The 12,904-nt window shown below is 40.5% G+C and overlaps 1 protein-coding gene across 1 annotated transcript in view; it reads left to right on the top strand.

The window, feature by feature from the left end:
• thrap3a (thyroid hormone receptor associated protein 3a) overlaps nt 1–11,685 on the top strand; it is a 30,139-nt gene extending 18,454 nt beyond the window's left edge. Inside the window, exons 3-11 of the mRNA XM_062062394.1 lie at nt 3,243–4,145; nt 4,228–4,854; nt 4,934–5,106; nt 7,014–7,125; nt 7,384–7,468; nt 8,290–8,465; nt 8,547–8,721; nt 8,796–8,936; nt 10,560–11,685. Of these exons, the coding sequence (XP_061918378.1) occupies nt 3,243–4,145; nt 4,228–4,854; nt 4,934–5,106; nt 7,014–7,125; nt 7,384–7,468; nt 8,290–8,465; nt 8,547–8,721; nt 8,796–8,936; nt 10,560–10,769 (2,602 nt within the window). The 3' untranslated portion in view covers nt 10,770–11,685. The remainder of the gene's footprint in view (nt 1–3,242; nt 4,146–4,227; nt 4,855–4,933; nt 5,107–7,013; nt 7,126–7,383; nt 7,469–8,289; nt 8,466–8,546; nt 8,722–8,795; nt 8,937–10,559) is intronic.
• Nucleotides 11,686–12,904: the final 1,219 nt, after the last annotated feature.

Below are 12,904 nucleotides of genomic sequence, written 5' to 3'. Positions count from 1 at the left end.
TGAGAAATCATTAAGATGATCAGTGTTTCCACAAAGATAAATATCATTAATTATTAATAATAACAGAGTTAGAGGTAAATTGAGCAAATTGGCTATTTCTGGCAATTTATTGAAGTGTGTATCAAACTGGTAGCCCTTCGCATTAATCACTACCCAAGAAGTAGCTCTTGCTTTCAAAAGGTTGGTGACCCCTGTTGTAGATGATGCTACATATGTACAAAATAAACCACATGATGTTAGTACATCAGTCGAGGAAAATGATCAAACTACATAAATAACATACTGTAATTTGTTTTATCTTGACAGATTGACAATTAACACCAATGAGTTGACTGATGAACATTATCACATAATTTATTCAGAAAATATACCGTATTTTTCGGAGTATAAGTCGCTCCGGAGTATAAGTCGCACCGGCCGAAAATGCATAATAAAGAATAAAAAAAACATATAAGTCGCACTGGAGTATAAGTCGCATTTTTTGGGGAAATGTATTTGATAAAAGCCAACACCAAGAATAGACATTTGAAAGGCAATTTAAAATGTCTAAAGAATAGTGAACAACAGGCTGAATAAGTGTACGTTATATGAGGCATAAATAACCAACTGGTATGTTAACATAACATATTATGGTAAGAGTCATTCAAATAACTATAACATATAGAACATGCTATACCTTTACCAAACAATCTGTCACTCCTAATCGCTAAATCCCATGAAATCTTATACGTCTAGTCTCTTACATGAATGAGATCAATAATATTATTTGATATTTTACGCTAATGTGTTAATAATTTCACACATAAGTCGCTCCTGAGTATAAGTCGCACCCCTGGCCAAACTATGAAAAAAACTGCGACTTATAGTCCGAAAAATACGGAAAATAACGACAAATAAAGTATATACTCTACCGTTCAAAAGTTTGGGGTCACCCAAACACTTTAGTGGAATAGCCTTCATTTCTAAGAACAAGAATAGACTGTCGAGTTTCAGATGAAAGTTCTCTTTTTGTGGCCATTTTGAGCGTTTAATTGACCCCACAAATGTGATGCTCCAGAAACTCAATCTGCTCAAAGGAAGGTCAGTTGTGTAGCTTCTGTAACGAGCTAAAGTGTTTTCAGATGTGTGAACATGATTGCACAAGGGTTTTCTAATCATCAATTAGCCTTCTGAGCCAATGAGCAAACACATTGTACCATTAGAACACTGGAGTGATAGTTGCTGGAAATGGGCCTCTATACACCTATGTAGATATTGCACCAAAAAGCAGACATTTGCAGCTAGAATAGTCATTTACCACATTAGCAATGTATAGAGTGTACTTCTGTAAAGTTAAGACTAGTTTAAAGTTATCTTCATTGAAAAGTACAGTGCTTTTCCTTAAAAAATAAGGACATTTCAATGTGACCCCAAACTTTTGAACGGTAGTGTATACTATTAACCGCAACAGGTAATTGTAAAAAAAAAAACAAAAAAACAACAACATAATGATTTGTACAATTTCAGAATGTGCTTGTTCTATTTTTAAACAAAGAAAACAATCTGAAGTCGTCTTTATTTTTAAGTTTTGGTGCCGTGATTTTACCAGTCCGGCCCACTTGGGAGTAGATTTTTCTCCATGTGGCCCCCGATCTAAAATTAGTTTGACACCCCTGGCCTATACAGTATATACCGTACTGTATACAGCCTTTTATTTAGTGAATATTATTGCAGTTCAATGCTCTTCCACAAGTTTTACAATTCATAGTAGCAAACTCTTCCTTCAGATGTGACATTAACAATAGTCGAGCCTCTCCAAATCAACACACTGATTGGCCAGTCTTTATTGGCAGCAGGCATAGAGTCAAGAAGTGTTTTGAGTACAACTCTCCTCCTTCGTTTGGCCCGTGCGACAAAGCTCGGCTGAAGCCGCAACTCCCACCATTAGGTTTAGTTCGCATGGCAGCTCACTGTGCTGCCTTTTTAAAACGCTCGTTGCTCCAATGAAAAAAAGGACTCTGTGAGTTGCGTACATTTTTCTTCTTTTTGGAGATAGTTCAAATGTATTTAAAGTATTTGCTGTTCTGTGCATGCGGCTCTTTTGTTGGGCTCTGTGATATGCTGTCACACTTGCACTCGGTTTGGAGGGGGCAGTCGTAGTGTAAACGTTGCTTTTGTCCGATTACTGTGCGTTGTAAAATCTGAGGAAACATACAACGTGGCTGTCTACACAAAAACCCTGAAATGTATAAAATAGTAATGTCTGCAGCAGATGTGAAAACATTCAGAACATCAAATATACTAGAGAGGGGGGAGCTGTGGCATTGTACCAACATTATTTGAAGGAGAAACCATACTGTACTATCATATGGCTGTAAACTGCTGACTACTAAGTATTTTGTGTTAAGGCACAAGTCGCGAACATAAGAGGAGCACTGGAGCCACTATGTGGACAAACTAGTCACTACAAGTTGAGGTCAAGAAAGACTACAGTGAGGTTTCAAATACTTTGCAAGCAGAGGTACAGTACAGGCCAAAAGTTTGGACTTTGGACACATCTTCTCATTCAATGTGTTTTCTCTATTTTCATGACTATTTACATTGTAGATTGTCACTGAAGGCATCAAAACTATAAATGAACACATGTGGAGTTATGTACTTAATAGAAAGGTGAAATAACTGAAAACATGTTTTATATTCTAGTTTCTTCAAAATAGTCACCCTTTGCTCTGATTACTGCTTTGCACACTCTTGGCATTCTCTCCATGAGCTTCAAGAGGTAGTCACCTGAAATGGTTTTCACTTTACAGGTGTGCCTTATCAGCCGTTGATTCGTGGAATTTCTTGCTTTATTAATGGGGTTGGGACCATCAGTTGTGTTGTGAATGAGAAGGTGTGTCCAAACCTTTGGCCTGTACTGTATTTAATTAAATAATTTCTGCACTACTGGAATAGTAAGATAATCAGGTAGTCTTGTACACTACATAATGTAGACCTCCATGGGCAAGGCTAAAAGATATACAGTGACTTAGAGAAAGCAAGATAAAAGGCAGGAAAACTTACTAAAATGTTCGTGGAATTTTGCTTTTGCATGTAGTGAGACAAATACAAATTGAACAAATGACGATAGAATCTCCCAAAAACTCTTTTTTACCAGGACACATCTGGGTGTACAACTAAATGTCTGAACTTCTTAAACTATACACCTATGAAATGTGCAATAAAACCCAGAAATAAATAGATTTTTTTTCTTTTTCTTTTAGCTCTAGGTCTCGGTCTCGATCAAGATCTCGTTCAAGATCTCACTCGCCACTTTATAACCGTGAGAAGAAATACTTCAAAGGATACCAGAACAACCGTGAGTTCCGGGGCTACCACCGTGGCTTCCGGAGGCCATACAACTTCCGAGGCAGAGGACGGGGCTACTTCCCACGTGGACGGTACCAGCGTGGAGGTGGTGGTGGTGGTGGTGGTGGGGGGGGGAGAGGCTATAATTATAATAATAATAACAATAATAATTTCCGTGGCAACTGGAAGAATTACAAACAGAACCCCCAGAAGCAGCAAAATCAGAACCATCAAAGCCAGTACAAAGAGCGACCCGAGCAACAAAAATTGTCTGGAAGTCCACCTCCAGGACACTCACGCCACTCTGACCGATCAGTTTCTCCATTATCCAGGCAATCACAGCATTCTAATGCTTCCTCCCACTCCTCTTCTCCCAAAAGTAAGCCAGCCTTGTTGCTGGATAATAAAAATGGTAACAATATGAAAGAGGAGCCCTTGGCTTCCAAGGAGGTCCAGAAGGAAGGAGCAGATGGAGATCAAATTGAGGCTAGAAATGCCAAAGAAGGTCAAAGCGGTGGGAAAACTGAAAGGGGCTGGCAAGGCTTGATGGACTGTGACAGTAGTCCAAATCGAGCCAGTCCGGAAAATCCTGCTGTTGTTGCTCAGGACCGGCAAAACTCTGACCAGGCTGGTAACTCCACCCAAAACATAAAAAACACCAGCAATGGCTCCCCCTCCTGGCAGACAGTGAGCAATTCATCCTCGACAAAAAAGCTTTCACAAGAAGCGCTAAATCAAATGCTTTCCAGTCTTGACATCCTCAACAGTGAGGAATACCCAGATGGAGAAAAAACTGCTATCACCATCGCCTTCAGAAAGTAAGACTGGTTTTATTCTTACGTTAGACACAATCAACATTTGCATGACCAATGACCTCTGTCTTTATCTATCTTCATTTAGGTTTTTAAAGGAGCACAATAAAAAAACTAAATCCACTTGTGGAAATGACAAGAGCACAGAGGAAAATACAATCGATACGGAAAAAGTCAACATCAATGGTCAAGCACCTGCCAGGTTTGCTGACCCTGTGTCAAATCAGTACAAAGAAGACGCTGCTGATAAAATGTCTGTAAACCATTTGTTGAAAGCTTCCCCTTGTCTGTCTGACGAGGAAGAGGATGTGATAACCAAAACTCATTTAAAGTCACTTCAAAAAGACAAGCACAATGGGAAGGACGCCTGTAATCTGAGGTCCAAGACAACCCAAGAGCAGTTTGAGGAGTGCTTTGACAAATGGCACAGTGTGGGAGCTGACAGTGAGCTGGATGCCATGGGAGAGGAGATGTGCACCAGTCACAAGTCAGCTGCCGTTACTGCCGCCATCGCTCGGCGGGAAATGGTGGGGGATTTTGAAGAACTAGGTTGCAAACCTAGGAAGGTGTCTAAATCTCCCTCTACCCCATCTCCAACGCCACCACTGAGGCAGATGTTTATGGTCACTGGAGAGAGCTCATCTCTGTTGTCCGCAAGACAACCGGAGACAAAGATTAATGTTAGAATGAATTTCCTTGGAGACAGCTTGATAGGGTAAGTTATGACGGTGGTAATTGTACTTATGTTGTCTTGAGCAATTAATTCTTAATAGTGTTTAATTGTCCTATTTCAGCACTTCAGAGATTTTAGCTCAGGAGCGACAATTGTCTCAGGACCTGGTGCAGTCTTCAAAGAGGGGCCAAGAGTTTCACTCCATCTTTCAACATGTTCAGGTCACACCACAGCAGAGGACTCCCTCCGAGCTTTTTGCTCAGCACATTGTTACCATCCTTCACCACGTCAGAGGTGAATCCTGGAGGAACATAAACCTAGATGGTCCTAAGGCAATCCTTTTGTTGCAACTGAAATACTGTAAACTAACAACTAATCAATGCATGGTTCATGATCATCAACTACAAACAGCTCAGTGGCCTTGTGGTTAGAGTGTCCGTGGCTTGAGTGCCCGCCCTGACACTGGAAGGTCGTGAGTTCAAACCTCGGCCGAGTCATCCCAAAGACTATAAAAATGGGACCCATTGCCTCCCTGCTTGGCACTCAGCATCAAGGGTTGAAATTGGGGGTTAAATCACCAATTTATTCCCGAGCGAGACGCACGCTGCTGCTCACTGCTCTCCTCGCCTCCCAGGGGGTGTACATGGGGATGGGTCGAATGCAGAGGACAAATTTCACCACATATGGTGTGTGTGTGACGATCAATGGGACTTTAACTTTAACATGCTGAATCCCCATATCAATGCGATGTTTGCTTTGATTAAACATGTAAAATGGTGCCTGAGTGAAAAGTTACAAGAAACGTTGAAACAAACTTTCAAAAAACCTTTATCACCTGACAGATAACCCAAGAAAGTTTGAGGCAGTGTGGCTCAAATGGTAAAGCAGTCGTCCAGAAACTTGAGGATCCTTCATACAGATCCAGTTTCCGCCATCCTCATCACTCCCATTGTGTCCTTTGGCAAGACACTTCATCCACCTTGCCTCCAGTGTAGCCCACTCTAGTATATCATGTAATTAAATGTTTGGTGGTGGATGGAGAGGCTGTTGCCGCAAATTACGGCTAGTTAGGTTTTTACCAAGATTCAAGACTAAATGGGTGCCTAGCAGGACCTTTTTAATCCCTGATCATTAAGGAAGACTCAGTCTAGAGCCAGGAAAACTAGTAGTTATCCATCCATCCATTTTCTACTGTAGTGGATTGTCCGAAGCTTAAACAGCAACAAAAGTGAGTTTAGTACAAAAGGTTTATTTACCCATAGTCAAAAAGTACAAAGTTGGATTGAGTTGCCCATGCAGACAAACAAACGTCCTCCGGAGGACACAAGAATCAAGCAATCACACATAGCCCTTGTCACTTGGCCATTTTATCTGTTTCCCCATGCCTCAGGGTCCTGCAACATCCTTGAGTCCCTTAGTCATAATAGACCATCAAAACATTTTGTAGAATGGTCAGACCGACTCCATATTCATCTTTTACCTACATCTGGTCCTTCAATGGTTTAGAATAGAAAAGAATGAAACGAGCAGACATTCTTGACAGACACGAAATATAGTTCAAAGGTCAGAAATTCCACTACACTACCGCTTGTCCCTTTTGGGGTCGCGGGGGGTGCTGGAGCCTATCTCAGCTGCATTCGGGCGGAAGGCGAGGTACACCCTGGACAAGTCGCCACCTCATCACAGGGCCAACACAGATAGACAGACAACATTCACACTCACATTCACACACTAGAGCCAATTTAGTGTTGCCAATCAACCTATCCCCAGGTGCATGTTTTTGGCGGTGGGAGGAAGTCGGAGTACCCGGAGGGAACCCACGCAGTCACGGGGAGAACATGCAATCTCCATACAGAAAGATCCCGAGCCCGGGATTGAACCCAGGACTACTCAGGACCTTCGTATTGTGAGGCACATGCAGTAACCCCGGTCCCACCGTGCTGCCACTAGTAGTTATGTGAAAACAACATTTTGCTGGGTTAGTCGGGGAAGCAAACCAGTGCCATCTCCCATTTTTATTGCAACCATCAGAGAACTGGCTTTTGTTTTACAACAGAAGCTGAGCACTTTTGAGCCTTTGCACAAAGTTCTAATCGAAACAATATTGGTAAATGACATGTGGATAGTGTTCCATGTTTAATACTGAATCCTGAATGGATGGAATCAAGCAATAAAACCTAATCCCTTTACTCTTCATGCAGGTCAGCACTTTGCGCCGTCAAGAATGACTCTTAACGAGCGATTCACCGTGTACCAAAGGCAAGCTGCGCAGAAGGAAACCCTGAAACCAAGACAAAGTCCAGAGATTCACAGGTAGAGTCGCTGGGTGAGGGACCCCCCTCCCCCTTACTTTGCAGTGTGGCGTCACTTCCTCATATTTCGACAGCTTTCAGGATTTTCTCTCCATTTGTCTGCCTGACAAGTCCACTGTTTCACCATTTATTTGTTTTCATTCTGAGTGGAAGTCAGTTTTTCATTCTTTGTCCTGTCAGATGTTGTCCTCATAGTTCAGTGTGGCTAACAAACCACATGTCTGCCTAACTTAACTTTTCTTTTGTGTCTTCCTTACAGGAGAATTGACGTTTCACCAAGTGCATTTAAGAAACACTCTCAGGTTTTTGAGGCAATGAAAAGCGCAGAAGATGGCACTTACAAGGTGACTGAATATTTTGCACTATGAAGTATAATGGGGGAACAAATCAAACAAGCAGACCAGTGAACAAGCCAGGTGGCTTTATAGCGTGCTCTCCCTAGAAATGAAGCCTGCGCTTTTCCATGAGGGGAGATGCAAGTCAAGTCAAAGCAAACTATGGCATTGCGACTTGGTTGTCAGTCGGTTATTATGTCGGCACAAGCCTGACCAAGGCTCATGCGTAAAATAAAGTCAAAGTGGATGCTGCTGTGCCCGAGCTGTTCAAAGGACTAATTGTCTTTGTAAGTATCCTTCAAAAACAAACAACGGAAATAACCAAAAGAGCAACCTTGTGAGCAGCTAACCAAATGGATAATCTTAGAAAACTCACAAAACACAATCTTCTGAAGTGTCTAGCACTAGCTAATATAGTGCACCAATGCATTGATATGATTAAAAACTACAAATGTTGACTTTATTATGTTTAATTACCAAGAATAAGCTCTGTGGGAAGTTTATCTGCCTTATAAAGGAGAGATTAACCAACGTGTTTAAAGACCTGCGTGCTATCCTATTTCTCACCAAAGCCTTTACAGTTGAACAAGTGGATTACACTACAATGTATAAACAAAGCAATGTTATAGGACAATCAATTTAAAAACATAGACTTAAGGGTGCACTAAACTAAAGTATTTGAGTAGAACAGCCTGGACAGATTGGTTTTGTTTTATTCATACCAGAGAGGCTTGTCTTCTTGTTCTCCAAGCAGCATGGCAGACTTCATAGCATCTACACACTAGTCCAAAGTCTGTACACAACATTGTGTTGTGTTTTACTTTGCTCAGGACTCTGGGGAAAAAATGAAGGCTGACCCAATGGACCTACGCTTGGATATCGAGCGTCGTAAAAAATATACCAGCCGCGAAACAGATTACAGCCACGATGAAGTGGCTTCCCCAGTCTCTCATATGAATAGCGAGAGATCTGTGGAAAAGATGTCCTACAGCAACAAGAAACCAACGTATGTGCAAACACGCAGACTTCTGCTCATAAAAAGGAATTAACCATGATAGAATTTGGACGTACCATTTCTCTTCCGCAGGGTCAGTGAGAGCAAAGGCTCTCGATCCAGGTCGTCCTCATCTTCGTCTTCCTCCAAATCCCATAGAGATGATTTACCAAAGTCGGAGCTCAAAGATGAAGGTTTTAACAGGCTTCGGCTGTGTCCAAATGAATTACCTGGACCTGCTGAGAAAGAAACAGCATGGAGAGGATTCGTAAGTCAAACTCTTTTGTGAAACACCACAGATCTGAGCTACAGGTGGCCACGTTTCTATTTCTCGAATTATAGCAAATACAATTTCGTGGAAGAGGGTGGAAGAGAGGAAATCACCAGGGAGACAACTCACATTGCAATCAAGACATGGCACTACAACCCAATCATGAAGAATGGAATACAGAGTGTCCTCCAAAGAGCAGAACATACTACTTGGTAAAACCACATTTAGTCCAGCTTTAATCTACAAAACCCAAAACCAGTGAAGTTGTCACGTTGTGTAAATGGTCAATAAAAACAGAATACAATGATTTGCAAATCCTTTTCAACCTATATTCAATTGAATAGACTGCAAGGACAAGATACTTAACGTTTGAACTGGAAAACTTTGTTATTATTTTGCAAATATTAGCTCATTTGGAATGGCACAATTGGCAAAAAAGACTGAGAAAATTGAGGAATGCCCATCAAACACTTATTTGGAACATCCCACAGGTGAACAGGCTAATTGGGAACAGGTGGGTGCCATGATTGGGCATAAAAGCAGCTTCCATTAAATGCTGTCATTCACAAACAAGGATGGGGCGAGGGTCACCACTTTGTGAACAAATGTGTGAGCAAATTGTTTAAGAACAACATTTCTCAACGAGCTATTGCAAGGAATTTAGGGATTTCACCATCTACGGTCTGTAATATCATCAAAAGGGTCAGAGAATCTGGAGAAATCACTGCACGTAAGCAGCAATGCTGAAATCCAAAATTTAATGCCCGTGACCTTCGATCCCTCAGGCAATACTGCATCAAAAAGCGACATCAATGTGTAAAGGATATCACCACATGGGCTCAGGAAGACTTCAGAAAACCACTGTCAGTAACTACAGTTGGTTGCTACATCTGTAAGTGCAAGTTAAAACTTTACTATGCAAAGCCAAAGGCATTTATCAACAACACCCAGAAACCCAGCCGGCTTCGCTGGGCCCAAACTCATCTAAAATGGACTGATGCAAAGTGTAAAAGTGTTCTGTGGTCTGACGAGTCCACATTTCAAATTGTTTTTGGAAACTGTGGACGTCGTGTCCTCCGGAACCAAAGAGGAAAAGAACCATCCGGATTGTTATAGGCGCAAAGTTTAAAAGCCAGCATCTGTGATGGTATGGGGGTGTATTAGTGCCCAAGACATGGGTAACTTACACATCTATAAAAGGCACCATTAATGCTGAAAGGTACATACAGCTTTTGGAGCAACATATGTTGCCATCCAAGCAACATTATCATGTCTGTCTGCTTATTTCAGCAAGACAATGCCAAGCCACATTCTGCACATGTTACAACAGGTTGGCTTAAGGGGAAAAAGACTAGCCTGCCTGTAGTCCAGACCTGTCTACCATTGAAAAGTGTGGTGCAATATGAAGCCTAAAATAGCACAATGGAGACCCCCGGACTGTTGAACAACTTAAGCTGTACATCAAGCAAGAATGGGAAAGAATTCCACCTGAGAAGCTTCAAAAATGTGTCTCCTCAGTTCCCAAACGTTTACTGAGTGTTGTTAAAAGGAAAGGCCATGTAACACAGTGGTAAAAATGTCCTTGTGACAACTTTTTTGCAATGTGTTGCTGCCATTAAATTCTAAGTTAATGTTTATTTGAAAAAAATAAAAATAGTTTGAACATAAATATCTTGTCTTTGCAGTCTATTCAATTGAATATAAGTTGAAAATGATTTGCAAATCATTGTATTCTGTTTTCATTTACGACTTACACAACGTGGCAACTTCACTGCTTTTGGGTTTTGTAACTTGTTGAAGACAAATGATGTTAACAACCTTTATTTTTGTCACAGCACGACGACAGAGACAGTGAGGTAGACTCCCAGTGGACAGCTAACCGAGGGCAAGGCCGAGGCACCTCCACCCGGGGACGCGGCAGATTTCTCATACGCAAAGCAAACACCGGTCCAAACGTCAAATGGGCCCACAAGTTCAACGGTGACGAAAAAAGCGCTGAACAGGAAAACGGGACGGATCGGGAACATGAAGATGGAAATACTTGAGTGTAAACTCTGACCTCCTAAGAATCTTAAAGTGTCTTTTTATGGATAAATCCCTGTTTCACATACTTCATTCACTCACAATGTTATTGTGGTTCTTATAAAACAATTGATAGAATTTTGTTCCACTGGCAATACAAAAAACTCACTTTTGTGCCTTAAACCTAATTCAATTTTATTTGACAGACTGGTTCTTATAATCAGTAATCAGTACACTGTTATTAGAATCGTAGGAAACGGACCCTGATCTGACAGAGGGACCAAACTATAAAGGGTCAAAATGTAACAGTCTTTTGTTGGTTGACTTATCAGATTTTACCATAGTCGAGCATAAAATTTGATAATGCTATTCATATTGTGACATTCTGCTTTTAGATTTACCTTCTTCACATAATGACTTTTAGCAAACTAGCAGTAGAAAAACACTTTAAAAATATAATTTTTTTTAATTTGTTGAGGGATGTTTTTGTGTTGCGTTGAGAATCATTTAGATTTGGTCACTGTGTGCAAAATGTGTCAACATAGTCTGTAAGTGGAAAATGAGGTAAATTCGTACAGCAAAAAAAACGGGACTTTTTATATATACTTCAAGGGAAACTACAAAGACTTAAAATCTTACCAACATTTTTTTACATCTGCTTTTTTTTCAGTGAAGTACACCAGAACATGGTCAAAGATGTATATACCAAAAAAAAGCAGTGATCCAGTAATACTGATTAAAATAAAATGATGCGCTGTGATCATACTGGAGTTATGAAACAATGACATTTAAGTATTTGAATGGTTTTTGTCCCTATCCACTGTGGAAAATTGGCTTTTTCATAGCCAATTCTTCTACAAGCTGTATGTTAGCCATTTGGGAATATTGTTTTTTTTGTTCCACATGTGTTTGCTATCTTGGAGGACATGTTAATTAAATGATGACAACAGAGTTGGATTGATGTCTTCTTTGGTCACACACATAACTGAAATAATGATGCTGTTCCAATGAAAACAAGAGCAATGGCCTATTTAAGGAACAGTGAATGCTATGTAAAAAGTCAATATGGTTGTGCGATAAAGACGACATACGATGATAGAGCTTTTACAACTATTGTTATATTGTGATAATGCACGCTGATGACACATTCTAGTTGTGTTCGCAAAGTTGACAATCCAATCCACTTTATTTGTATAGCACATTTAACAACAAACAAACAACAAAAATGTTTCCTACGTGCTGCACAACAATATTAAAAACAATATTCAAATATTATCCTTAGCTCCACCAATGACTAAATAAAAAACAAAAATAAATAAATATAAAACCAATATAGAAATAAATATGATTAAAAACTATTTTAAAAAGGTAAAACCAATTAAAACAATAAATAAAAATCTAAATTAAAAAACACAAGAGGACCACACAACTCACGTAGTGTTAAAAGCCAGAGACTAAAAGTGGGTCTTAAGACGAGACTTAAAACAGTGCACTGTGGGAGCAGGAGGAACATGGAGGGGCAGAGTATTCCAGAGGCTTGACAGGGACCAGCAAACAAATTTACCGTATTTTCCGGACTATAAGGCGCACTTGAAATCTTTTTTTTCCTCAAAACTCGACAGTACTAATGTACGGAATAATTCTGGTTTTGCTTACCGACCTCAAAGCAATTTTATTTGGTACATGGTGTAATGATAAGTGTGACCAGTAGATGGCAGTCTACACATAAGAGATACGTGTAGACTGCTATATGACTCAAGTAAACAACACTAACATTTTGTATGTTCCATTGAAAATATAGAACATTACACACGGCGCTCAAAAATCTATTAAAATGTTTTAGTACGACTTTGGTAAGCAAGAAGTCTCACCGCTTGACGGACTGTACTGTGCTTCAACATAGGAGTATTATTATGGTGTGTGTATAAGGTAAGACTATGGACTGGACTTTCATTATTATGTTAAATCCACTATGGACTAGACTCACAATATTATGCTAGATCCACTCGACGTCCATTGCACCGGTCGCCCGGGGGGGGTCCCCACATCTGCGGTCCTCCCCAAGGTTTCTCATTGTCCCATTGGGTTGAGTTTTTTCTTGCCCTGATGTGGGATCTGAGCCGAGAATGTCGTTGTGGCTTGTGCAGCCCTTTGAGAC

Source organism: Entelurus aequoreus, linkage group LG11 (genome assembly GCF_033978785.1).
Source record: "Entelurus aequoreus isolate RoL-2023_Sb linkage group LG11, RoL_Eaeq_v1.1, whole genome shotgun sequence".
Lineage (NCBI taxonomy): Eukaryota > Metazoa > Chordata > Actinopteri > Syngnathiformes > Syngnathidae > Entelurus > Entelurus aequoreus.
Note: the sequence above shows the minus strand (reverse complement) of the source record. Positions and strands in the feature narration are given on the sequence as shown.